This window comes from Cervus canadensis, chromosome 13, assembly GCF_019320065.1.
Source record: "Cervus canadensis isolate Bull #8, Minnesota chromosome 13, ASM1932006v1, whole genome shotgun sequence".
NCBI lineage: Eukaryota > Metazoa > Chordata > Mammalia > Artiodactyla > Cervidae > Cervus > Cervus canadensis.
The window spans coordinates 1,059,770-1,086,902 of NC_057398.1; the positions used below are offsets into that span (position 1 = coordinate 1,059,770).

Genomic DNA, 27,133 nt, shown 5'->3' on the forward strand with positions numbered 1-27,133 from the left:
ATTCTCCCCGGTTAGTCTTAAGACGTCTAGCTTACTGGCTGTAGTGTGGCGGACGCGGTGTTACCGAGGTGGCAGGGGAAGCGGAGTAGGAAGGGGCGCCAAGTCATGTGAGGAACGTCTTGTCTACCCAGCCACCCCGGTCGGCATGTTCTCTTTGTCCTTTATTAAGTCAGCCTTTGCTGAGCAGTTATAGAATATACTACAATGTTATATACAATTATAGAATATGAGCATACAGTGATGATAGGCACTCTGGAGAACAGAGTCTAAACAGGAAGACGGGCACAAACCCAAGGACATTTGATGACAATCCAGGGAACAAAGCGAACTGGAAGCACCGATTTGGAGTAATTCCATCTGGGGAGTCAGAAAAATCTTAACCTAGGTGACACTCGGGAAATTGGCCTGAAACGCAGAAGTCAGCGGTGAAGACGGCCTTCACCCCAGGCCGGGTGACGGCCGGGGGCCATCAGCTCTTCATCCCCACTCTGCTGCCTCCCCTCTCCTCCTGAGAGAGTGGGTCACAACTTGGTTTAATCAGCAGGCACGATCCATCCGCTAGGAAAAGGCTGGCAGGCCTCTTTCCTGAACCTCTTTGGCTCCCCCTTCCCGTTGCTCTGGGAATATCAGGATTTTTGCAGTTTTGCAAGCCTTCCGCATATTAGCTATCTGTGTTATGTGGCACAAAACCTAGGGAAAAGGACTGGGGCGACTAAAGCCCTAAAACTCAAGCGCGTACAAACCCAGCCCAAGATCGCCTCCGCTTTGTTCCCTGTGGTTTCCAAGTCAAGTCCAAGTGTGCGGGGAGGCCGTGAATATGTGATTCTGATAACCTCTTGCTAATGAGTCTCTGGAGACCTCTCAGCTGTCTAACAGAGACACAGCAGTGAGCGGCAAACAGACAGGGGAACGGGTTGAAGAGACAGGACCTATAGCGGATCCCTATGCCTTGTCCCCAGAAATGTCTGCAAGACGGTGCTGGCTTGCCACAAACTCTTACAGGCATTTGAGACTTTTTTTTTTTAATATTTTCTTAAAAAAATACAAACAAAATGAACTTTAGGTCAATACAACTCAGGGAAAGAGGAAAAAAAGGAATTTCAGAGCAAAAGGAAAGTGCATCCTTGTTTAGGTGACCATGTTGTCCCCACACTCCCAATTCTCAGAGCAGGAATGTCACTGCACAGCACAGGGAGCCTCGGAGGGAGTTCAGAAGGACAGGAGGTACTGAAACTAACAAATGGATTTCGGTTGTCATTGATTATTCTGTCCTGGGATGAGTAAGATCCAGTCTAAAGACAGGGAAGGGGTGTTCTAATAAGAAAGGACAACATGTACAAAACACAGCAGTAAAAACGACTCCTTAGCAGAAGTATGCCCTTACAAGAATGAGGGAGTAATCAGGTGGCTGAACTAGGCAGCTGCCACCCCCGCTCCTCCCCTCCCCCTATAAACAGTACCGACGGCAACAGTGGAAAAGCAGTCCTTGATTCAACAGAGGAAAACCTTCCTGGGATGCAGGCGCGGTGGCAGGGAAGGCAATGGTGAAGTCACACTGTCCCAGGCGCACAGAAGGCCCACTTTTCCTCCACTGCTGCTCAGCTAACACGTGCTGGCTCTGCTACTCTGTCTCTAGGGCCCAGGAAAGACCCTCAAGTAACACGCCCCCTCAGCCTTCCACGTGTTGCAGGTTCCCTCACACCCCACTGCATCCAGCTCCCGTCCTGCACTGGACACCCAGTCCCCCCACTCCCGAGGCCCCCGAGGTTTTGACAGGGCTCTTCCCTTTTTCCTCCAGGACAGAACTGTGTTGCCCCTGCTACCTGTAGACTAGGAAAGAGATTTATTCTTGGAAAACCAAGAGAGTTGGTACCCTTCCAACCATCGAGGCTGGATACTGCCCACACCCTGGAGTTCATATTCACCTTAATTCTCCACAGCACACGAGGCACAACTTAAAGGTATATTCTCTAAGTTAAAGGTGAGGCCCAAGTGCCCCCTCGGCTAGGAAGAGAGGGGTCTGGCCCACCACACCCACGCAGGGTGCGACCTCCTTCCTCGAGTGTCTGCTGCCCACCCTCCTCGGGGACACCCCCAACGCCAGGGCGTGTCAAATAAGCGCAATCAGAGCGGCGGCACTGAGCCTGTAATCCCCTCCCCACACTGAGAAACAAGATATTCCGGAAATGACCCTTGGTTCTCTGCAAACTGTCTCTTCGCCCCGTCACTTCTCTCGGAGAACACACACGCCGGCGTCGCAGCGCTGAGTGCCCATGGAGGTCACGACCTCCCAGCTGTCGATGATGGGGTCATAGCACTCAATGCTGCTCAGCAGGGAGTTCCCGTCGTAGCTGAGGGAGAAGGGCCATCAGCGAGGGAGAAACGCGCACCTCCACAGCCCCTTCCAGGCCCTCTCCCCACAGGCCCCGCCCCCGGCCCCTCCCCACAGGCCCCGCCCTCGGCCCCCTCCCCACAGGGCCCGCCCCCGGCCCCCTCCCCACAGGGCCCGCCCCCCGGCCCCTCCCCACAGGCCCCGCCCCCGCCCCTCCCCACAGGCCCCGCCCTCGGCCCCCTCCCCACAGGGCCCGCCCCCGGCCCCTCCCCACAGGCCCCGCCCACGCTCCCCTCCCCACACGGCCCCACACTAAGATTGCCATCGGGCCCTCTCTCTCCGGAACCAAACCCTGTCTCCACCCCACACATGGATCAGATCACATGGCCCCGGATGCCAGATCTAACCCTCACCCTGCAATCGCATAAAGTCTCCCCCGAAGCACCGTGGCCCCGACGTAGCACCGCGGGGTGGTCATGCTCGTGACCGTTGTCCAGGAGTCCGTGCGAATGTTGTAGGCTTCCACAGAAGAAAGGTGGGCTGTACCATCGAATCCCCCCACCACATAAATATGGTCATTCAGCAGGGCTACCCCTGCACCTGGGGAGGAAAGGGCACAGCAAATGAAGGCTGCTGAGCTGAGGATCTGAACCCTAGAAACAACACTCACAGACGGCTGGGTGAGCCCCAGAGTGGCTGAGGGACCGGCCAGGACCAGGCAGCCTGGAGGATCCAGTCCAGCACAGGTCACCCACCTGTAGCCCTCTCTGACTGGCTGTCATCTCGCTTTCATTAACTCGGAGCCCAACCCTCGGCAGGAGAGAAGGGAGTGGAAAAGAGAGGGAAATAGAGGAGAGGGGGTGTGATGGGTCTGGAGCACCTGGTGCCCAGAGGCAGGGCTCTCCGTTGCTCTACCCCAGCCTGAGGGCTCAGGAAGACCCCCGACTCCGGCACCTGCACACTCCCTCAGGCAGCCCGAGTCACTGCACAGGGCTGGGCTGGAGGCTAGGATGCAGAGGGACTCGGGTGCAAAAAAACAAGGCAAGGAGGCGGCTCTGCTCCAGCACTAACCCAGTCAGAGTCTGGGCTGTCTCTATTGCCACTGTATTTACAGAAAACAGGCACTGAGGAAAACGGCCCTGACACACGTTTCCTAGGTCGCCAGTGATGATAGGCTTGCAGCCCCACTGCCCAGGCGAGGTCTGAAAGTCCCGTCTCCTGCCCCGGGACCTGCCCAGTCTTACCCGAGCGCTTGGTGGCCATTGGTGTGACATTAGTCCAGTGTCCTGTATGGGGGTCGTACTTCTCAACTGAGTTTAAGATATTCAAGCCGTCATATCCTCCTGAAAGAGAGAGTGGGAACCATTCCAGAAGGAATGGTCAGTCCTGATGCCCACTCCCGGCCTGTCTTTCTTGAGTGCGCCAACTGATGCTCTTAGTCCCAGCTCTCCCTCAAGGGCTCCAAAGAGAAACCTGACAGTGCCCTATCTTCTGCTCTCACGGAAAGGAGAATCCCAGTGAATGAAAAATATACTGGGACAGACCAGGGTTTTAGGGGGAGGAAGTCTATGAACCGATTCTGGTGAGAGGATCCCACCCTGAGGCTGCTGCCCGCTAGTCATCCCATCCCCTCCCCGTCCCAGACCCCACACACCTAGACAGTAGATCACCCCACTGGCCACCACGAGGCCGGCACCTTCCCGGGCCGTCTGCATGTCGCCCAGCATGCTCCACTGGTCAATGTTCGGGTCATAGCGCTCCATACTGGTGTGGCGCCTGCTTCCATCAAAGCCCCCAGAGACATAGATCATATCTGCTCAGAATGAAGGAGTCACAGACCATTAGAGTGAGAGGTTTCTAAGGACTCCTCTACAAATCTCCCACAACTCTTCCAAATGCCTGGAGCCAAAAACAACTGTTTGTTTTTTTTTAAAGGGATAAATCAATGAACTCTTTCTTAAAGAGGACAGCACAGTCAAGACATGTGAGAAGAAGAGGGTAAGATGGAATCTTCAGAAACATTCCCTAGATGGGAGTTTGCAAAACTACAACTAGTGCCTGCTGCCCTCTCAGCATACTGGAATTTGAGTTACCAACTCCAATGAGAGCCCTGAGACTCCTGGGAGTGTTTCCGAAAGCAGAAAGGCATGACTGACCCCACCGGTAGCCTCCACATTTCATGGGGAGGCGTGAACCCCGATCCAGCCACCCCACAACGCACGCGCGGCCTGTGCTCCGGCCTACCTCCGAGGGTGGTGGCTCCAGCCAGGCCACGCCGCACGTTCATTGGCGCCACAGAATACCAGACCCCGTCCTCGTCCGCCGTGTAGTCCAGACACTCCACGGAGCTGAGGCGGGAGCGGCCGTCATAGCCACCAATCACGTAGATCCGGTCGTGAAGGGACACCGAGGCCACATAGCGTCTCTTCCGGGTAATGCTCTAGGATTCAGGGGAGAAGAGGCACCTTTGTCACTTTAGCCAGGCAAGTCTTAGGCCTCACCTTGGTGGCCCTTCCTGGGTTTCTCTCCACACCTTGCTGCTTCACCTGTGGCCGTGAAGCCCCCTGAGCAAAGGTTTATCTGCTGCCTGCCCAGTGGATGAAAGCCTCTTGCTCAGTGCTGCTCTTACCGACGAACACCTTCTGTACATGTGTCTCTTTCTGAGGCTTCCAGAGGACCTACTGTCCTTCCCTTATCCAGTATCCAGTTCCTTCCTATTCCATAAGCACTGAGCTCAAGACCAACACCCTTCCGTGAAGCAGGAAGGGGCTAGCGCGCTGCTCCCTGAGGATCGGGATCTGATGGCGAAAGGTCAGAGAAATGACCAGACGACCCACGTTTCTTGGCTATCACTGTGCATCTGGCACCGAAACAGAAACCCTGAAGAGACACAAATGCCCGCGGCCGGGCCCCCAGCTCAGCCCGGCAGAGCGGAGCGCCGTGCTCAGGTCAACAGGGCAGGAGCGGGCACCCTGCGAGCCTCTCGGGCGGCCGGGGACGGCGTGGGAACGGTGGCGGCCAGCTGAGTGTGACTGCACACAGGGCCGTGAGTATTCCTGAAGCCGAGCTGGTCAGCAACCAACGACTGTAACTGACTGTTGTCAGGGACACGCTGCTGTGGCCTTTCCACTCTGAGGGCTGGGTTAGTTACCGTCTGGAGTCAGGGACTGCGGACATTTAAGCTCTTTCCCCGGGCCTGGTTCCATCACAACTTACTGGCAAAAAGCTCCACTCCTGCGTCTTGGGGTCGTACTTCTCCACCACGTCGATGGGAGACTGCTGGCTTCCGAAGCCCCCGACCACCAGAAGCACCTCGTTGGCTCCTGAGGACAAGCGAGAAGGAGAGAGGTCATTTCCCCTCGCTGCTGGCTGACTGCCCACAGGGTGGAGCAGCGCAAACTGCACTAGGACATCCGGTCCCACGTGGCCCGGAGGAGCCATCTGAAACGGAGATCCTTCAGAAGGCTGCCCAGCAGCAAAGTGTTTCTTCCTGAGAACCTGAATCTCTGAAACGTGACTTTCCAGACAACAGTAAAACTCTAAAAGGCGAGCGTGAACACACCGCGTGTGTCTCAGTTGTGTCGGGTTCTTTGTGACCCCGTGACTGTAGCCCGTGAGGCTCCTCTGTCCATTGGAGGAGCCTAAATACACCCTACACCATATATCAACCCAGCTGATCCCAAAACAGGCTCTAAGGGCAGGCTGGAGGAGCTCCCTGCCTTTCTCACCCTGTAAAACTCAAAACGGGAGCTTTTTGTGATGGTAAAGAATGTTCTCCTAACCTTGCCTCCCAAAATTTGAGAGATGTGGCATAGGAACCAGATAATAAATTTAAAAATCTTTTCCATGACTTTTATTTTTCCAAATTAGCCAACTCCATGACCACGTGTCCTGTTAATTCATCAAAACTGCCAGGTAACTAACCATAAGGCTAGACTTTTAAAGGGAGTCTTTTTCTCTACTATCTTCCCAAACAAGGCATTTTGATAGCTTTTGTGTCTTCCCCTTTCCCCGAGGAACTTATTTGGATAATATTTCAATAATATTTCTTTTGAGAAAATCCCCTGTGTAGCTGCTCTACTGGAGAGAAGCCAGCTGGGGCACTCAGGACATTCAGGAGGGCATTTAGCTGACCTGGACTGGAAAGAACAAAGGGGGCGCCTGTAAACTGACAGGAAATAAAGACAAGCCCCGGGTGAGTCCCGGCCGCCACGACCGGCCGCAGGGGAACAGCACAAACTGCTCAGCGGGAAGCAGGCCAGCATTGCCTGTGGAGAGCCTGTGCCACAAAACTGAGGCTGAATCTTAAATTTTACCACGACTGATCTAGCTTAACCACCAGCTTACAGGAGACATGGGGGACAGAAAACGTGTTAAATGAGACTACTGGGATGCAGTCAATAAAATCTAGGTTGTGGGAAATTCAACAAATAAACTGCAAAGGAAAACCAAAGCAGGAGTAAAAAGCCTGTGGATTTTATAGACTGAAGAGAGCTATGAACCCAGTGCAACATGTGAGCCTTGTTTGGATCCGGACTGGAGCAGCTGAAGTATTCAAAAACAAAGAAAAATAAACTATGGGAAAACTGAGGAAATGTGAAAGTGTACTTATATCTGATGAGGGTAAATAACTGGTTGTATGTTTCATCTTTCACACACAAGAGCATAATATAATATGGATGGAATTTTATCCTGTCTGGGATTTGCTTCAAAATAGATAGGCTACAAGTCAATAATTGTTGAAACTGGGGGATAGGTGCGGGGAATCCTTTGATTATTCTGTTTTTATATATGTTTGCTATTTTCCTTAACAACCCTCGCATAAGCCATGGATTTTAACCTCTGACGAGAGGGCACCTCTCTGTGTATTTGCCAAGTAAAGTAGGTGGGCCCTACTCCAAGGTGGGAGAAGGAAATGGCAACCCACTCCAGTACTCTTGCCTAGAAAATCCCATGGATGGAGGAGCCTGGTGGGCTATAGTCCATGGGGTCGCAAAGAGTCGGACACGACTGAGCGACTTCACTCACTTCACTCCAAGGTGAGCAGTCACTTCCTTTTCGCAAACAAAGCATTTGAACACAGGGTCCTTTTGCAAGACACTAATTTTATGTTTAAGCTCCTCCGAGCTGGGGGGCCAGGGTCTTCCTTGGCAGCCCTTTCTCCCATTTACCTCCTCCCCCCAGCTCTTCTCTCCCTCTGATGTGAGCACGGGTGGGGAGGCTGTGATGAGCCCTGATGGGCAACTGAGAGAAACACCCACGACTGAGGGGGTCCCCTGTGCTTTGCACAGTAACACAAACCCCCGAGTTACGTGGGCCTGCACATCCAGAGGGCCAGCCGCATGCCCGCTGGCAGGAGTCTTTCAGGGTAGGTTCCGGCTGGCCCCGGGCCAGGCGGGTGTGCACAGGGCGCGCGCGGGGTCGCTCTGCAGCTCAGGGCTCTGCGTGCCCGGGCGCCAAGGCCCCTGGCCCCCGAGCCCCTCTGCCCATCACTGTCCCTGAAAGAGCCTCCGTGCTGGAAGCCTGTCTGCCAAGCGCACTTCCCCACTGCAGCTGGAGTTCATGTCAGTGCCAACAGAGCTTTTGATAAGGCTGCCAGTGTTTTAACATTGAAAACGTAACTTTAGGCAATACTGATGTCTGTTTAGCCTGTGTAGCTTTTTCTATCACAAAGATGATTTCCTTTTAAAAAGTTTAAAAAACAACTCAAGAGTGGGTATCACTGTCGTCCCTACTTGCATATGACCCACCCTTTGGTTAAAAAGATATTAAAATGTTATGTCTTGTGATTATAAAACATGTAATATATAAAACATGTTTTCACTGTTAAAAAGCTTGAAAATAAAAGCATTATGAAAAAAATGTATCTGTAATTCCACAAAGACACAAAAACATAAGATTATCTCCTTCCAGTTCTGTTTCTAAATATCTATACAACAGAAATGGGACCATATCATAGTACATCCTGTTTTCATTTCATTTTCTCAAGATATTAACAAAATCCTTTAATATATGGTTTTAATATTTTAGGCATTTTGGGAGCTGGTAACTGGGTTATAAATAATCACATGTAATCCTATGATAAACATCCGTGAATATGAGACATTTCCCCGTTTCGTTAACACGGAAATGAGAGCTCTGCCTAGGGAAGAACATGAACCTTAAAGGATCTTTTGATCTATAAGATACTGGGCGTGAAACAAATCATATTCCCACCAACAGTAAAGGTGCCAATCCATTCTACTTTCTGTAGCACTGCATATTGGTTTTTACTCTGATATTTGGTAGGCAAGAAATTCTATTTATTGTAGTATTTATTACTAGTAAGACTAATAATTACTTTATTAGTAATTAGGCTGAACCTCTCCCCTTATATTTAACAGGACTCCCCGGCTGTGAACCATACACTCAAGTCTCTAGTGTTTTTGTCTTATGTACATTTTTTGTTTTTTAGTTCTTTACAAATGACTTCACTGCTGTGGCTGTAAGTGAATTTATTTTCCTAATTTATCTTACAATGTTGTACATGATTTTTATTTGATCAAAAACACTGGCCTTTTCAATTTCTTCTACTGCTTTGTGCCTGGAAGTCTTCCTCCCTCAGAACAATTCCCAAGGGTCTCACTGTCTTTGGACCCTGAGCTGGGACCACTATTCCAGCAGTCTGAAGAAGAACCAGGGAAAGGGCTGAGCAGAAGGAAGCCTGGTAGTTCTCTGCCAACCAATGGGGGCCTTGCCAAGCTGGACTTCCATGTCTGCAAGGAGGGAGCCGTGTCTAGAACACCTGGCGGGAACTGTGTGTGCAGGCACAGTGCTAGCATCGAGGCTTCCTGGCAGTGCCTAGGCACTGCTGTTTTCGGGAGAGCGTCTGCGCCCTGGGGTATGGTGCTGGAGGAAAGAGTAGATGGGCGGCAGGACCACCAAGAACGGGTTCGGGACCTGCGTTTCCACCTGCACAGGAAAGGAGCCAGTGACAAGGCAGGAGCTACAATTTCCATTACATCTTTGGTGAGAGTGACGGGTAAGGTTAATAAGGAAAGCAAAAGCCCCCCACGTGCAGCATGTGGCCTGCTGTTCTCCCTCAGCTGTGCATTTCACTTCCCTGTGCTACGTGCAGAGGAGCCATCGTCCTGGTGGCTGGCTCAGCAGCCTCCCTGAACGGGACGGCAGAGCACAGGGTGGCCGGCACAGTCCACTCTAAGGTGAAAACACAGAGATGCTGAATTAAGAACCTAGCTGGGAAAATTTTCTTTATTTCCTTCCTAGGACTACTGAAAACAGGACTGCAGCACCATGCGGGCACGCAGGACGACATTCTTACCCCTCTAGGGCAGGACTACAGGCAAGGTCTTTGAGCCACAGAGGTTTTCTGCTGCCTGTTCAAACAGGGCAGGAATCTGGGGCACTTTTGGCTCTACAAAAAAGAAACTTATCTTCTGTGTTGGAAAGAATTCTAGTGACTGACTTAACTCCTCTGATGTGCAGCTGGTGGTAATCCAGAGACGCTGAAGGACTTGTCCAGATTCAGACAGCGAGTTACTAGACTAAATGACAGAACTGGGAGCAGAAACCAAAGCAAGCAGAATGTCTTGTCTCCAAGTGCCAGGTTCCTTCCACCACCTCACTGGCTCAGCTGGTATTTAAACAACACTTATTTATTTTCTGTGTAACCACAAGCGTACAGTAATAACAAAGAGGTATGTAAACAAAACAGTAGTTAATATGCCCCTGCAATCGCAGTTTATTAAGGGTTAGTGTTTATCCTGTATACACACCCTTTTCCATGCTCAGGTAAACATACACATCTAGAAGAGTCTTGCCTCTTTCTTTCCCCTCACTCAGTATACACAATTAAGTCAGTGAATCTGACTCAACGCCTTTTAACAGTTTCCTGACATTCCACGGTACAGCTGTGCTATAATTCAGGCAACCAGTCACTCCCCTTTACTTGGCGTGCAGGCTGTACTCAATTTTTTTCTCGATACGGGCGATTTGTGGTAAGCATTCTTATGTGTGTGTCTTGACTCTCCTGCTTACGTCTGCACTGTACACTGTTTCTAGAGGACACACTCCCGAGGTGGGACACACGGGGGGTGCACCTCGTCCAGACCTCCGCATGGTGCCCCTTTCGGGCGCCCAGCATTCCCTCTCACAGGGCGCTCTGGGTGCTACCTGTTTGCTGCCCATGCCCCGTTCCACGCGGTCACTGCTCTTTTTCTTGTTGCTATGCACGGGTTCTTTTTACAATAGAAATACTAAGCTTCTGTCATACATATCGAGTGTATTTTCTCCCAGTCCACCAGTCCATGTCTTTGCCGTCTGCCGTCAATTAAAAAAAAACAAGAACAATCCTGATGCAATCAGGGCTCCAAGCGTCTCTGTGTCAGTTAGACGGGGACAGAGGGGGGAGGCCTCTGCCTCGCGACACAGAGTCTCAGCTCTGTGAGGTGAAGGGGCTCTGGACATGGGCTGTACAGCTGTGTGAAGGCATTTAACAACTGAGATGCATACAAGATGGTAAGGTGGTACATTTTATGTCATGTATATTTATCATAAAAATAGAAAAAAAGGCCACCCAGAAGCTATACAAATATCTTCCTATAATTTCTTCTAATATTTTCATGATTTTTCACACTTAGTCCTTCAATCTTTTTCAAAAATTTTCTTTTTATATTTTTTCCATATATCTTATGCTGATTATAAATCTCTGTACATAACATGAGACACAGGCCACGTTTTGTCATCTCCCAGGGATTAACAGAATGGCATCCCTTTAAAAACAAAACAACAAAAAGCAGTATCTCTGCGTGGTGGAATTATGGATGACTCATTTACTTTTTGCTTCTCTTTATTTATAAAATTTCTATAGACCTATTAATTCTGCCATTAGAAATGAGATAAATCATCACTCTACTTATATCTACGAATGAAAGGCTTAATTATCAATTAACACCTCAGCGTGCATGAGGCCACAGTCAGACAAGAGCAAAAACAGGAAATAATAACAAAACACCATCGCATGTACATAGAATAATTTATAACCTGCCAAACGCTTAGGCTCCTGGGACAGCGAACGGGAAGCGAGGGCACACATGAGCACAGACCGCGCACCAGATGGAACATGAGGCATCTCATACGCGTGATCTCATCCGGCCTCCGCAACACCCAGCGTGAGAAGACCCCGGTGTCCCCGCTTCAGAGGCAGAAGCATCAGCTCAGGCCAGCGGCACCCTGCCTAGGCCCACAGGCCGGCCAGCGGCTGCCGGGACCTGAGCCCAGGCCTGTCTGCTGAGGTGACAGCCTCCAGAGGCAGCACACACTCCCTTTCACAGCAACCTGCAAGGTTGGAGCTGTGATGACCCCCATTTCACAGATGCGGTGACAGACCCAGAGGGGTTAAGTTTCCTGCCAAAGTTCACACCCGCGGTGAGTGGTAATCAGGGGTGAGCACCACCCGTCTGGCTGGGGTCCGGGCCCTTGCCCGCTGCACGGCATCGCCTCCGACCTCCCGGACCCCTGCCTCACCCGCAAGGCTTCCTCCCCGCTTCCTCTCCACACGGAGGAGGGAGGCGTGGGGCAGCAGACCACTGATAACATGGCATCTGAGAGCTCTAACCCACAGGCCCCAGAGACGCTGAAATACAACCGGAACTTACACTGCCTAACACTGGCCTTTGTAAAGTGCTTTCCCTTACTGTTATCTCATCTAGGCCTCCAGTCACGTGAACTAGAAGGGACGATACCCTTGGTTTCTAGGAAAGCAAGGTCAGGGTGGCAGATGGACTTGCTCAAGAGGACACAGCTAACACGCGACGCCAGCTTACCTAGCCGCGCCCTCGTCCGGGGCCCCTGCATCTGAGTGCGCAGCTCAGGCCTCAGGTGAAACTTCTTGGCTTCGTCAACGAGGTCCCTGCACTGCAAACTGCAGCGGATGAAAGGCTGAAACAGCAGGAGGAGAGTGAGCCACGGAGGCTTCAGGAGGACTGCTGTCAGGGATTAGGCCGTGGGTTTCCAGAAATGATTTTAAAAAGGTTTGTTTTGAATAGACGTCACATGGTTCAAAGGTAGGTGAGGGTACGTGAACGGACCATAAGGAAGAAGTTATGCATACGAGACCGAGTTCGAGATGACACTAAGCAGCTGGCAGCCCCCCTGATGCAAACGACTGGGAAGGTGTGTCTGTGATGAACTTTCAGAAGGCCAGCCTCAGCCACACTTTACAGACTGGTGGTCTCCAGGGTGGTCCCAGTAGCTTGTGGAGAAAGTCAAGAAACAAACCACAGGGAACTGAGGCTGAAGAAATGCTTGTAAACAAACATGACTCGACCCAAGTTGATGTTAAACGCATCAAACTCCTTTCAAAGTGACCTTTCCAGAGGTCAAAAATAAAGAGACTTGATTTGAAAGGAATTTTTTTTTTTTTGCTTTGCATTTTTCAAAATTTATTGACTTTTAATTAAAGGGTAATTGCTTTACATGAATCAGTCATAGGTTTACCTATGTCTCCTCTCATGGAATGAACTGTTTTTTGGAACAATTTTTTTAAATACAGAAGGAGACAAAATTTATCATCTAATACTGCTATGCAAAATAATGAGGAACTTGTAAAACAAAAAGATAACAAAGCGCAAAATTAAATTAAGCCACAGACTCTCATTTCTGCCAGGAGCCCAGCTTGCCCAGCGACCGCCTGCAGAGCCCTGCCCCGGGCAGAGCGGGACAGGCTCCGGGGTGCTCATGCCTCCAGGGGGACCGGTTCTGGGTGCAGGACATGAAGCTGCAGGGACGCCCCTGTCCCAGCGACTCACCTCAGTGTCTATGACGTCTGTGATGTAGCGGGGGGTCAGCAGGGGCATCCGGACGTACTGCAGCAGGTCCGGCAGGGACCCTTCCCGCTCCTTCTTGGCGTGCTTCACCCAGTTGATCACAGCCTCGAAGACCGGCTCTTCAGAGTCCACCTGCAGGCGTGGGACACGTTGTGGGGGTGCTCTGGAGCCACCTTCCATTCCCCTGCCCCCCACCCCCTCAGTAACTCCCATCTCCCAGAAATAGCCAGGCTCTTGGGGAGACAACCATTTCAGACACAACTTGCTAAGATCATGAGAAGAGTTAAGAGTCAGATGGGTGAAAAACATCTAAGAGAGAGGGTACCTAATAGACCATCAGTCACAAATCAGCTTTTAATTCAGAATTTTCTACACTCCTGAATTTTTCTCTGGTCATTTCTGAAACTTTAGCAGGCAAAGGGGGAACCTGCTGCCCTATTCAAAACTGGCTCTCAGGATACATTTACTTATTCACAGGTGCTGTTTAAGGAGGTCCAGCCTTGCTCCCCACCTCCTCAGCCAGGCCTGTGAGCAGGAAGTTCCCTTACAACACCACAAGGAATGCGGAGTCTTCAAAGCACCATCAATTAGCACTTGAGCGACCACGCTGTACTAGGTACCATGCAATTTGAGATGATACATTTAATTAATCTTTTGGGGCACTGAGGTCTGAGCTACATGTGACAGGCGGGATATGAAATCCTGTCCCTGGAGGAGCACTCAGTACAGTGAACACAGGACTTGCAAGCCTGACAGCGAGGACCAGGCCTGCGTCCCCTCCATCGGCCCTGGAGTCCGCCGGTCCTGGGGTCCTCAGAGCGTGACAGCGCCCAGAGAGAAGCCATTCTGAGGACTTCACCCAAGAACTCAAAGTACAGAAAATGCTTCCGAACGTTCGTTCATTTGACGGATTTATCAAACACCTACTAAGTGCCAGGAACTGTTCTGGAGGGACAAAACAGACATGAACCTTCCTCTTACGTGGGGAGATAACTGTTAAGTCAGAAAAACGAACAATCCCACTTTGTCATTATATACCAAACAGGAAAAGTCCAGGGGCTGGAGACAGACTGACTTGAACTTGAGATTTCTTTATGCAGACTGACGGGACAGGGAAGGCTCCCTGTAGGAGCCACAGGTTTCAGCCTGGCGAAGCAGCAGCAGTTAGCCTCAGCAGACAGGAAGCGCTGGGAGGAGCCGTACAACCGCACTGTGCAACACCGCAGCCACGGGCCACACGAGCCACCGACATCTACGTTAATTCAGGTGAAGGTGAAACTACAAATCCAGCTTCAGGAATTCCCTGGCGGTCCAGTGGTTAGCACGGCACTTCAAATGCAGGGAGCCTGGTTTGATCTCTGGTCTGGGAACTGGGATCCTGCAAGCCATGCAGTGCAGCTAGGAAAAACAAACTCAGCTTCTCAGTCCCACCAGCCGCACTTCACAAGCGCTCAAGGCCATCAGTGCTTGGGGCCAGTGAGCTGGCCAGCACAGACACAGGGCCTTTCCATCGTCACAGAACGTTCTACTGGACAGCCTGGGAAATGAGAGCCTGGTGTGGCGGGGTGAGCGAGGGAGGCGACTGAAAAGGTCAAGCTGGAGAAGCAAGCCCAGCACCAGAAGACTGGATTTTCCTCCAAACTGTGAAAAGGTGTCAAGCAGGTGAGTGACAGGACCACAAGAATGTTTTGTAAAGTTACTCTAGCGACCATGGGAGGATGGTTTAGAAGGCTGTGCGCTGGAAGCCCCGTCAGGGCTACCCTGGGCCCAGCAGGCAGACGGGGCAGCCGAGATGACGGCAGTGCTGACAGGCCTTGCACACTGCGCTCACAGGGGTCGGGCGAGCCCAGTCTGCCAATGGACCAGACGCAGGGGAGGGCGCAGAAGAGGGGCTGTGATTTCTAAATGGACTGCGGCTTTGGTAAGGACAACAGGCTCACAGTTCTGAATAGCTGAGTGTTGGACTCTGACACATTCTAGGTTTCAGTGAGATACATCCATTGAAAATGGGGTTTTTCCATCACAAGCAGAGATCCTTGATCTTACCGAAGACGGAATAAACTAGCATTGCAGAGAAAGCTAAACTGAGAGGAGAACCCCCATCATTAATGCTTCACTATAGAGAAAATTTCTCTGCAATAAATTTCCACAGAGAATTCTTCTACGTATCAGTCAACATTACAACAGCCCTACGTACTAAGTACAACTATTTTCTGCATTTTATGGAAGAGGAATCTGAAGATCAGTGGTTAGGAACACAGGCCACACAGCCAAAACCAAACTCCAGCGTGACTCTGAAGCCCAAGTTGTGTTAAACAACATGATACACTGCCTCCCTTGTTTCAAGTGCTATTGTTTCACATGGTCCAGAGGAAGCGTTAGTCAGCAACAGGGTCAGACATCTGGTTCCTGCTTCTGGCTGGCATATGAAAGAGAAAAAAGTGTCATTTGCTGACAAAAGCAAAGGCCATTCTCGCCAGATACTTGAGAAAGATGGTACAGAAGAGTTAATCCTGGTTTCTGAAGAGGTTAGTTCACTGCCCTCCCTGCTCCATCCAGTTTTATTCACAGTCTCCACTGTTCTAAAGTGAAGGCTTCCTGATTCGGTCAAGCAGAAACAAACTAAGAGGCGTCGCCTCCCTGCCCCCTAGTTGAGAGAACAGTCTGGAGGTGAGGGCAGCTAAGTCCTGCCCCTTGAGCTGTGTGTGGGTGATGACTCATCTTGGAAAACTGGAGATGGTTCTGAGAATTAAATAACATTTTAAAATGCCAAGAATGGTACCGTGCGTGAGAATGAAAACCCCAGGGTACAAGGCTTTTGGTCTATTTTGTCTGTAACTGGATCCCCAGCTCAGAATCGCTCTGGGCGCATGGGAAGAACTCAATAAATACTTGGTAAAGCGGTTGGTTATTTATGAGTGTTCACAGTGAAGTTTACATCTGCGGGGCCCCTTCTACCACTGGTCTGGCATCCCGGGCGAGGAGCCAGCTCCCCCCGCGCCCCACAGGCGAGAACAGAAGGTCAGACACTCGGCCCTGAAGCCTTTGCAGGAGCAGCGTCTCGGGCAGATGTGAACCACACGTGAACCTACTCAGAAAGAAGGGTGTGGACGTGCCCCAATCAAGTTCACTCAGAAAAGTCACCCGGCAGAGGTGCCAACACAAAGCTGGGTAAACGCTGGTAAGAGACATACTGAAGACTTGTTATGGTGTGAAAATCCTAGTTTTAACAAAATAAATCTGCTTACTGAATATGCTTACTAAACATATTACAGACTTTAAGTAACAAACTCCTTTTCTAGCACTTAGAGGACCAGTGAAACTTTCTTTCCAATATATTAACACCTCTTGTTTTTACTGAGGTGCCATGAACTTCTGGGATCCAGTCATCTAAAGTCATTTTTCATTGTTATCTGAGGAGAGTGAGAGAGAGAGGAACTCTCAGCCTCCCTAGAGGACCCTCCCTGAGGATCGCTGTCTTCTCAGTGGGGGAAGCAAAGCCCCCAGACGGGACTCCTCCCCAAGAACAAGGTTCTGCTCGGTGCTTCCAGAAGCTCCTAACGGGAGAGCTGGGCGGCCAAGATGGCTGCCGGCCTCAGCAACACAGCAGCCCTGCTGCACGCAGTCGGGGTCCCCACCTAGCTACAGACCTACACGCAGCCAGCAAGCTCCTCCTTGTGGGGCGGCGTCCCTGGACACGGGCGCAGGCCGGCGGGACACCACCGCTGCCGCTCTCGGCCAGCAGAGCCCCTCCACGCCCAGAGGTGCCGACCACTGCACTCCTGCTTGCGATCTCCAACTTTCTGCTCCGTCCTTCTTGATCTACTTCCTCTACCATCTCATCTAGACCCAGAAGGTTTACTCTTCTTTCTTCTTCCTCACTATGAACAGGCTCGTGATTCTCCCAACACTCTGTCATCACTTGCGTCTTTTCGTTTGTCCCCACTACGACACTGAATTCCCTGAAAACAAGACTGTGCCTTACTCACTCTCGGCTCCCCAGCACCCAGCGTGTGACCGCTGCATGGGAGACATTCTCAGTACATGTTTCAAAAGAAGTGAATGGGTAACAAGACCCGCATTCTACAAAAATCTACTTAACTTCCCATTTCTGCTTATTCCATACTGTTTAAGAGTGACTCTTAACCACTGGGGTCACGGATTTCATTGAGGAAGAAGTGATCTGCCTCCCACAAACATGCAAATAGACTTGGCATACAATTTCAGGGGCGCGTGCTGAAACCCTGGAGTAATGTGGACACCTGACTAAAAGCCCTGCCATGGAAGCACAGTGGCTGCACCATGCCTGGGCCTGGGCCGCCCTAGAGAGCGACACCAAGCAGGCGGCACCTGGATCTCGTCGCACTTGATGAGCTTCTCCACCTCTCCCTGGCCGAGAAGGATGAACTCTTCATGCTGCACCACTTCAGGAAAATGCTTCTGGCTGAAAACCTCGGCTGCTCGCATCAGGTCGACACAGTTGTGAGTCTCAGCGAAGTCCCGGATGCCCAGGCAGTTGGAAGGGTCCAGCTGGCTTTCCAAGAACTCGCAGCAGGCTTGCTTCACGCCTAGACAGACACAGACAGGGGTCCTGAGGACATGTGGCGGGGGATGGGCCTCCGTCCCTGGGCCACAACCTCTCCTAGTGGGATCAGAGGGACCCTGCTTCAATGCCTAAGAATCAGTTTAGAAATTTCATACTTTGGGAATTCAAATCCTATTTCTGTCTTATGTGCTATGCAGCCTTCAGCAAGGCCTTTGTAAATGTGGGCTGCAGCCTTAAACAAGTACAGCAGGACGAATTGTGTTTACGGACACCACCACAATTAAACAGACATGCCTGTAAAACTTCTGGACATCAAGCTGTAAAACCAACTGTCGTTCAGCACAATGTACCTAATTCCTACTCCAGGTGAAAACTTACTGCAGGACTCCAAAGAAGGAAAACAGGAGGGGCTGATAACAATCTCACATTTCTCTAACTGAAACGCTCCGAGTGTAACATTCGTTTTAGAGCTGCGCATTAATTCAAAGGCCTTGCACTCCTTCAATCACGTCCTAACAACTGAAAATAACAGAAACAGATCTGGAGGTTAGAGCTGATTGGCACCTGGAAGGGGAACCATCTCCAGTCCTGTGAAAACCTTACACTTTCACTTTTGTGTGTCAATTTAACTGTTTAATAGATAATTTATACGGTTCAGAAGGTTAAAGGGTCCATGTGAGTGGTCCCCCAGCCTCCTTACCCACTCGGGCACCTGCTGTAGCTCCCTTCCATGGAGGCAACGACTTGTAACTGTGTCTCATGACCCCCTACAGGACGGCTGTGCACACAGACGGAAGGAAAGGCCTCTACTAGCCCTTCCTGCATGCTTTTACAAACAAAGCACGCGCTGTCTTTACTAAAGAGCCAGAGACGCTCACCTGGAGGCTCCTCTACACTGCGACTGAAACCTCAGCTTCGCAGCCATGGGCATCAAACCCGAGCCCACTGCCCCCTCACGCCCACGACTAAGTTTATGTCACGACTTTAGACGTCTCCAGGCCGCTGTGGGACGAACACCTTCAGCACCTGTACCTTTCAGCTGAAGCAGGCAGGCTGCGGGGAGCAGTTCCTGGACATTCTCCACCGTCACGTGCACGGTCTCCGTGTACACAAAGTCCAGCAGGATCTCCATGGTCGAGGCAGTTAAACCTTGAATATCTACATACGGTTTCCCCTTCTCTGAAAGCTGAAAGTGAAAGGGGTATGAAATCACGGTGGTTACAATTCCACAAGATTAAGGCAGAGGCTCGTACTGAGCACTTGAAGGGATGTCAACAATATTAACTGCATACACATCTTTAACAAAAAAAGGTCATCTATTTTGATTTGTGCAAAGCAAATGCAGCATATATTTACAGCTTTTCAAATAGGGGGAGCTATGTGCAACCCAAGAGCACATAGAAGTGACACCTTCCGAGAATATCAATTTTACTTGTGAATAATTTAATATGCTGCTCTCATATTAAAACAAATACAGACATGGAATAGAGCCAAAAGTTCCATGAGCATTCCACTAGTGTCCATGGCTTTTCAGATGAAACATGAACTTTGCTGAGTTCCGGCTGCAGACCCTCCAGAATGAGTCAGCACCATACCACCTGTCCTGAGACTGCATGCTGGCCACCTTGAGGGCGTTCCACTGTACCACTGAAGACAACTGGATTGTTTGATACTTCCTCAAATACTGGGTTGATTCTCTTTTGGGATTACTGAATTACTGGTGGTCCATTTAGTCTGGATTATATCCTTGGGGTTATGAGTATAGTTGAGGCCAGATAAGAATAGAAAATGGTTTGTCTAAGGGTGGAAATCGTCACCTTTATAGGATAGTAACTATCTGAAAACTGGTTACCTTATGAAAGTTTTACCAGATCTTAGTTTAGAAATTTCAATTATTTACAAAACTCCAGTGTACGTCCATTATAAATTAAACATCTTTATCAACTTTGATTCCTTCAGCAGTCCAGAATAATAATCAAAAAGTATTCTCTAACAAAGCCAAGAATAAAATAAATCCGCAAAACCAAAAAATGTCACCAGTACCTTATTTTGGAAAAACATTTTACTAACTGTAAGTATTTACGAACAGAAATATATAAGTACATTCATTGCAGGAGCTTCTTAGTCAGTAAATTATATCCCCATTAGCCAAATAGCTTAAATATGTAAATGAGTTTACTATCTAAGAACTTACAGCAACTGCAGTATTTCACATTAATACTCGCGTTACAATTTTTCAGAGTGCCTCTCATTTACTATTATTTCATGTGATGGTCACAGCAACCTGGCAAGGCAATCAGGTCTGTTATCACTGCCATTTAACACACAAAGGGTCTAAGCTTCAGAGAAACAACATGACTTAACCAAGGTCTTAACTATTAATAATAAGAGACAGATTGAAGCCAGGCCTCCTGCCTCACCCTGTGCTATTTCAGTAGCACCACATTTATGGAGAAATTTAGAGCTGGAAGAGAATGAAGACACCACCAAGTTTATTCATTCTGTTCGACAGACAACCTAGTAAGGTTAGATGGTTGTTAGGGTTCACACAGAATTTCTAAGAAAACTGAACCTAAAATCCAGGTCTCTGGACCCTCCTGTTTAAATCATTTAGTCTTAAAAACAAATCCAAGGGTACAGAGAACAGTCTGGAGGTTCTTAAAAGACTAGAAATAAGAGTTACCATATGGTTCAGAAATACTGTTCCTGAGCATATTTCCAGAAAAAAATGAAACCTTTAATTTGAAAACATACATGCACTCCAATGTTCATAGCAGCACTATTTATAATAGCCAAGACATGGAGGCAACCTAAATGTCCATCAATGGATGAATAAAGAAGATGTGGTATATACGTGGGACACACACACACACAAATGGAATATTAGCCATAAAAAAGTAATAAAAAATACTGCCATTTGCAGCAACATGGAAGGACCTAGAGATTATTACATTGATACTAAGTGAGATAAGTCAGACAGAGTGAAACAGATGAGGGACAACGTGAAATTAAGAGGAACAAAATTCCAATTCCACAATAAACGAGTCACAGGGATGAAATACACAGGGTGGGGAATAAGTCAGTAACACTGAGATGACTCTGAAGAGTGACAGATGGTAACGAGACTTGTTGGTGATCATCTTATGCTGTATCGGATTACTATGTTCTGCACCTCAAACACAGTGCTGTAGGTCAGTCACACTCCCACTGAGAAAGACACGAACCATTCAGCATTTTCTTGCCTGATGTCAGTTTTTAAAGGAAGACTACAAGATCCTGGTGAGAAAAAAATAAAAAGGGAGTTCATTTTCAGACATGCAGAGAAAGAGTGAAGACAGGATGCACGCTGTGTGACGCGTCCTCCGCGCTTCCTGCTGGCAGCCGGGTGACTCTCTCCCCGCCCAGTTAAACACCAGCGCTTCTGGTGCTCACGGGCAGACACTGTAGGAGACAGTACAGGCCGGGATCTGCAATGTCATCCTGCACAGGGTCCCTCTGAAGTTACCCTGGGTCCACGGGGGCAAATGGTCAGGCTTCCACATTCTCCCTGCCAGCCATGTGGCTGAGCACTGACTCAGCATCACACACAACTCTGGCTTTACGATGAAAACATCAAAATAAGAATCAAGTTAAGTTACTGGAGAGGGGAATGGCAAACCAAGTTAAGTTAACTTAGTATTAAATCCTCTGTACCATTTATAAGCTGTAAAGCATTTCGTATCTGAGACCTTATTTCTTCCCTTGTAAAATGAGATGGTAACAACCATGCCTGGGGTGAGTGGGACAGGCAGTCGTCTAACACACCATCTGGCCCACAGCCCAGTGACTGTCGTTATCATGACATGATTACCATGATGACGTATGTCAGGCTTAGGTACAAGTACAGATAAATGACATAATCGAGACAATTTATTTAAAATAAAATCAGACTTGCAATCCTGGAAGCTGAGAGCAATCTCCTCTGCTCAGCTTTCCAAGTCCCTCATGACTCAGCAGCTCCTCCACACGCTGGGTGTCTTGCCAGGCAATCACTAAGGCAGTCTTCTTCCTAACACTTTGTGAGCACTACCTTTTTTCTTGCCAGGCCAGCCTGTTCCTAGTTCCTCGGTTAAGGGCTTCTGTTCCCGAGCTGGCATCTTCCTCCTGGTGATGTCTCCTGTGCCCAGGCACCAGTTCTCTGCCACCCACCAGCAACTGCACTAGCGTTCCCCCGGGAGGAGGAAGAAGACCGCTTTTCCTCACACACTGCAGGAAGGAGTGGGAGGAAGATGGAGTCTCGCTCCTCTTTCCTTCCCTCCTCCCTCTTCCCTGGTATTATCTTTAAAATGTTAAACTTCAGAAGAAAGAAAATAGGAAAACAAATTAAAACACTGGTAAGTAAAATCCAGGAGCTGACATGTTTGTTTGCTACATGTTGGATGTTGTTCCAAGCACGTCACATATAAGTTTCTCAGGTAATTGTCACAATAACCATATGAAATTGTGTACTACTATTATTCCTCATTCTGAAATGAGAAAACTAATGCACAAATGGCAGATGTTATCCAGAGTCTGCCATTGAACACCAGACTATAGAAATTCACGATTATATAGAACTTGCACGATTTCATTCCGTGAAATGAGATACCCACGAGGTGACGTGTGTGGGTTCCACTTGTCAGGAGATGATTTGCCACGTACCTCACTGGTGAACATGGCGCAGAAGTAATCACTGCAGGCAGCCAGCACGATCCGGTGGGCAGGGAAGTCCTTCTGTTCCACTCTCAGTGTCACATCACAGAGGGTATTGCTCTTCCTGAGGGAGTTCATGGAATTGAGGATGGATTTAGCATGAGTATTTGTCATTATGTCTTTGGGAGCCATAATGCCTCTCATCAAGCAATATGTAGAGAGAATGAAAGGGATCCTTGGATTCTGTAAGTACAAGAAACAAAACCAATGAGCAGATGTGAAGGCCTGGGGACACCAAATATATTCAGTTAGCTTGACAAACGAAGGCGGCTCCATCAGACTCAAATATCCAGAAGTAGAGCGCACTCCTCTTCCTGGCATTACCAACACAACCCAGCCACTGATTCCCCAGAGTAAATCTGATCTCTCCTCCCTCTGAATTCCCCCTGTCGTGAAGTGCCCAAACCACCTGACATTATTGTTATCAACACTCTGCTGTAAGTAGAAAGAAACTGTTCCTTTCTCACCTATCTTCACAAGGCTGCTATCTCTCATGATAAAAATCAGAAGATACAATTTCTTAAAGGTGTGATGTCACTATTTTTAATACCCTAAAGGAGATTAAGTAGCTGAATATTTATAGAGGGTGGGGACCCAGTTTTATATGTATATTTTCTCTCCTAGCAGTGTATAATAAATGTTAACAGAATGCAAGAAAGGAACTGTGCCTTCAACCTAGAGCAAAAGGCCAGTATCAGTGAAAATAAACTTTTTCTAAAGAAGCACCCAATTAATTATTTATGATGACTTCCAACTATATTTGGATTTCTTCTTAAAATGAAACTTCAAATGAGGACCCAATGCATGCCTGCATACTGTCACTTCAGTCATGTCCGACTCTTTGTGACCTTATGGACTGTAGCCCGCCATGATCCTCTGTCCATAGGGATTCTCCAGGCAAGAATACTGGAGTGGGATGCCATTATCCTTCTCCAGAGGATCCGATACTTACACTAAATAATGGAGACCATGCAAGCTTAAGCTATTGAAGTTCTATAGAAAGGTCTCCCTACTCTAATTGTTAGTAAACATTCATCATTATTAACAATATTTGTAGCAATTCTTCTATACTATGAGAGAATTACTGGGATAGAAAACCTATCAAAACTCTGCTACTAATTTTATGGCCAAGCCAGTCACTTGTAAAGTTCACTTGTACACATAAATTAAATGAACTCAGTAACAGGCTACACGTTAAAAAATTAATAGAAAGTAATTTCTTGATTTCTGACAAGTTTCAGTTATTTTATTTTTGTTTGCTTCAAGGACAATTTCTGGGAATGAAATTGGAAGGTTACTAAGAGAGTCTTTCTATGGGGAATCCAAAATTTTCTGAAAGGATCCAAGAAAATTAAATCAAACTATGGCTTTCAAAAATCCACAACTCAAAACCATAGTTTTATACGAACAGGGAAAACGAGATCCTAAATCCTCATCTATTCCTGTTTATAGGTAGTGTACTATTCCTTAAGCGCTCCAACCACCTTACAGGATCCATTTTACAGAAAAGGAGGTGGTTCATCCAGGCATAAGATGATCTCCAGAAAGACTTTCCTTCAGTCAACTTCGTTTCAACTCTGGAGACTGAGAAAGGCCCGCACGGACGCCGCTGTACGGTGAGGACCTTGGGGCGGCGGGTCGGAGCCGGCTCTGCCTGTCACACAGACACGGCCCCAGCGTGCGGCTGTCCCCCGCCCGGGGTCCCCGGCCACGCTCCGCCCCAGGGCACCGGATCCGGGGCCCCCGCGAGCCCCCAGCTGGAGGGGCCGCCTCCCGGGGGGCGACAACAACAGCGGCACCCCCCTCCCCGACAGCCTCCAGACGGAGGTCGCGGCGCTCGACGCCTGGAGACCCCCGCCCGCCCTGAGGGGACGACGGCGGGTGAGGCGGCGGGGGAGGGCGCCGGCCGCCGCCCCCGGGCCACTCACCTGAGCTCCGGCCCGCGGGGCGGGCGCGGGGCTAGCGGGCTGCCCGGGAGGTGCCCAAGCGCCGCCGCCCCGACCCGGAGGCTCCGGCGCCGCGCCCGCGGCCGCGCGCCGTGATGACGTCACGCCCGCCCGCGTCACGTGCGGGGCCGCTGTCACGTGACCGCGGGCGCCGCGCCGCGGACAGGCCTGGGCGGAGTGGGTGGACGTGACGCGAAGGGGTGCGGACCCCGGCACGGGTGCGGCCCGTGGCCAAGACTCCCTGAGACCGCGGGCCCTGGGGCCTCGAGGAGCGGCGACCCGAGAGAAGTGCGGAGGTTTCCAAGGTAGGGAGCTGGCCGCAGGGGGCGTTTCACCTGACAGGCGTTCAGGCGCCCTCTCTCGTCGAGAAAACCCACCGAGGCGTCCCGTTTCCTCCCGTCCATAGTCCGCAGTGGCCTTTTCGGGCCGACCATCGCTGTGGTGAGAATCCCAGAGCCCCGCGACCACGGACCTCGGCGTTCTCTGCGTCACAGTCGGGCCCGTGGCCACCGCCGCGCGGTTCTCTGCTGCTTGCCCTCCGAGACAGTTACGTGGAAGGGGCGTGCGGCCCTGGAAGCGGGACTCCGCCAGGGAGACTCCGAAGGACCTTAGACGTCCCGGGGGTCCTCAGGCCCCCTGTCCGCTTCTGCTGCCTTTCACAGCTCCCGGGTGCTGAGCATTCTGCTAGAAATTTTACTTCTGATTGGTTTTGGCGGACTTATCTCAGCTCCTGGGAAGGGAATGAGGTTCCTTGATACTGTTCCTGTGAAGATTCAAACCAGTTGTGTTTGAGTGTACCGTTTTCCTCTGTGGTGCCTTTGATTCTTGAGGGATAATAAAACTATGGCCGAGCGGGTAGCAGTCTAATAGTCTAATTTTATGTAGTGTTTCCATCTCTCATGTAGTATCTCTGATCTAAAATTCTCTTGATTTCCATATTTCTGAGTGCAGGATTGATACAGGTTTTATTGGGGGCATTTTGTAAAAGTTCACCAGAGTGATGAATGCAGATATCCTTTAACAGCGATTTTTTTGGTGTATCTATCCTTTGTATATTATCACACACATGAAAAAGGATGTGTGTACAAGGTTGTTTGTAGATTGGATTGGGGACTGTTTCAGAAAATGTGTGGTGCATCCATACAATTCAATACCACAAAGTTGTGAACAGTGTGTATACTTTGCCATTAGTTGTGTAGAAGGGTTGGGAAAGGTATAGTCATATTTGCCAGTATATGTATAAAAATTGCAGTCGGAAAAAAAAAAAATTGCAGTCGGAAAGATACAAAGTAGAGTAGTAACAAATTTCTTTGGCGAGAGGAACTGGTTGTTTGGGAGACAGGGTGGGAGAGATTTTCTCCTTTACCTATTTTTGTGCCTTTTGAACTTTACATCATGTGGACTTAATGTATGTATAATTTAAATAAAAATAATCCCTTGTCTTCTGGCTGCAGAATAGCATCTAGATGCTTTAATAATATTGCCTAATTCCTGGCTGCAAAACTAAGAGTTTTTCCAAATATGAGAAGGAACTGAATAAAACACGCTTTGGTTTAGAAAAAGTCCTTTCCTTTTCCTGAGAAGTAAAAGATGGAGAAACTGCCAGCAAGAAAGCCAACGCACCAAGGTGACTAGTCAGGCTTCTCCTGTTTTCTTCAAGGGTACAGCCCTAACATGTTTTGAGTCAAGTCATGGGGGCACCGTCCTTATGTGAGAATATTTCTAAACTTTGGATATCTGATTCGGTACCCTGCAGCCCAAACTGATTCTGAGTTCTTAGGTCCATTGCTGGAGGGCTGTGTCTGGATGAGGTGAGTGGATCAGGTTCCACACATTGCCCTGCCTTTGTATTTGGACTCCTGGGATGACTCTGGGTGTTGACAGCTACTGAAGGGTTTCAGTAAGGGAAACATGGATGTGTTGTGGAGCTCTACATCAAGTACATCGAGTGTGGATCAAATCTCAAAACCAGTGAGGCAGAGTGCACTGCATTTTTGTGCCCTCAGAGCATGGCAGACAGGAGAATGTGCCTCATGATTATGGAATGTAGTCACAGCAGGGGCCCAGCTGCTGCTTTGAAACTCATTGTGAATTTGCTCCCGGCCCTAGCTCATACCCCCAAGGGCTGGTTCCTGGTCCTGACTGAAGATAAGGCAGATACTGAGGACGACACTTGCTGGGGAGATGGGACTCCTTTGTCAGCAGATTTTGGGTCAAGGACTTCTCCAAACACAGGGTGTTGCTGAACCTTTCTTAGATTGCAAGGCAATAGAGATTAGTCTATTCTACAACTAGAGATTAGTCTCTTCCCTAATTGTTTACCTGATTAGAAGAGGGTAGAGTCAGTCTTAGGTTTTATTCTTGGCCTTTCTTTAATCAGAACTCATCACTGTTTCTCTCATCACTTTTCTCCTATAGTGCCCTCAACAAATATTTAGGAAATGAATGAACCATAGCATGCAGTTAGAGAAAGAAGGTAATCCCTGCTGCTACTTAGCAGAGTTGGTGAAAGCAAGGCTGGATAGTCAAATCAGGATTTTTAAATGATCTGAGGCTTTGGAACCTAGGGTTTAAGTCAGAATGATCTGGATTCAGATACTCTGATCCTGCCATCTTGTGGAAAAGTCTTGGTCATTTAGGGCCTTAACTTTTTCATCTGTGGAATGGGATACTACTACCTACTTAATAGGGTTAAAAGTAGAAACAACATGACATATGGAAAGTACAAAGGATTTCCTTGGTGACCCAGTGG

The 27,133-nt window shown here is 49.2% G+C and overlaps 1 protein-coding gene and 1 long non-coding RNA gene across 3 annotated transcripts; one reads left to right on the forward strand and one right to left on the reverse strand.

Moving 5' to 3' along the window:
- Positions 1-1,256: 1,256 nt before the first annotated feature.
- On the reverse strand, positions 1,257-24,785 carry KLHL12 (kelch like family member 12). Of its 2 annotated transcripts, none has more exons than XM_043484923.1 (12): positions 24,721-24,785; positions 22,385-22,628; positions 18,737-18,890; positions 17,509-17,726; positions 13,141-13,290; positions 12,157-12,271; positions 5,549-5,655; positions 4,577-4,772; positions 3,987-4,145; positions 3,577-3,675; positions 2,746-2,932; positions 1,257-2,351 (listed from the first exon to the last, which is right to left on the reverse strand). In XM_043484923.1, the coding sequence occupies exons 1-12, from the start codon at positions 24,783-24,785 to the stop codon at positions 2,225-2,227; spliced, it is 1,821 nt and encodes a 606-aa protein (XP_043340858.1). In that variant the 3' UTR covers positions 1,257-2,224. The 2 variants fall into 2 exon arrangements, with proteins under 2 accessions (XP_043340858.1, XP_043340857.1); XM_043484922.1 differs by lacking the exon at positions 24,721-24,785 and adding an exon at positions 24,364-24,487 and having other exon boundaries at positions 22,385-22,618.
- LOC122451874 lies at positions 24,491-25,237 on the forward strand. The gene is made up of 2 exons (XR_006272528.1): positions 24,491-24,686; positions 24,788-25,237. It is a non-coding gene; the product is annotated as an uncharacterized LOC122451874 (long non-coding RNA).
- Positions 25,238-27,133: the final 1,896 nt, after the last annotated feature.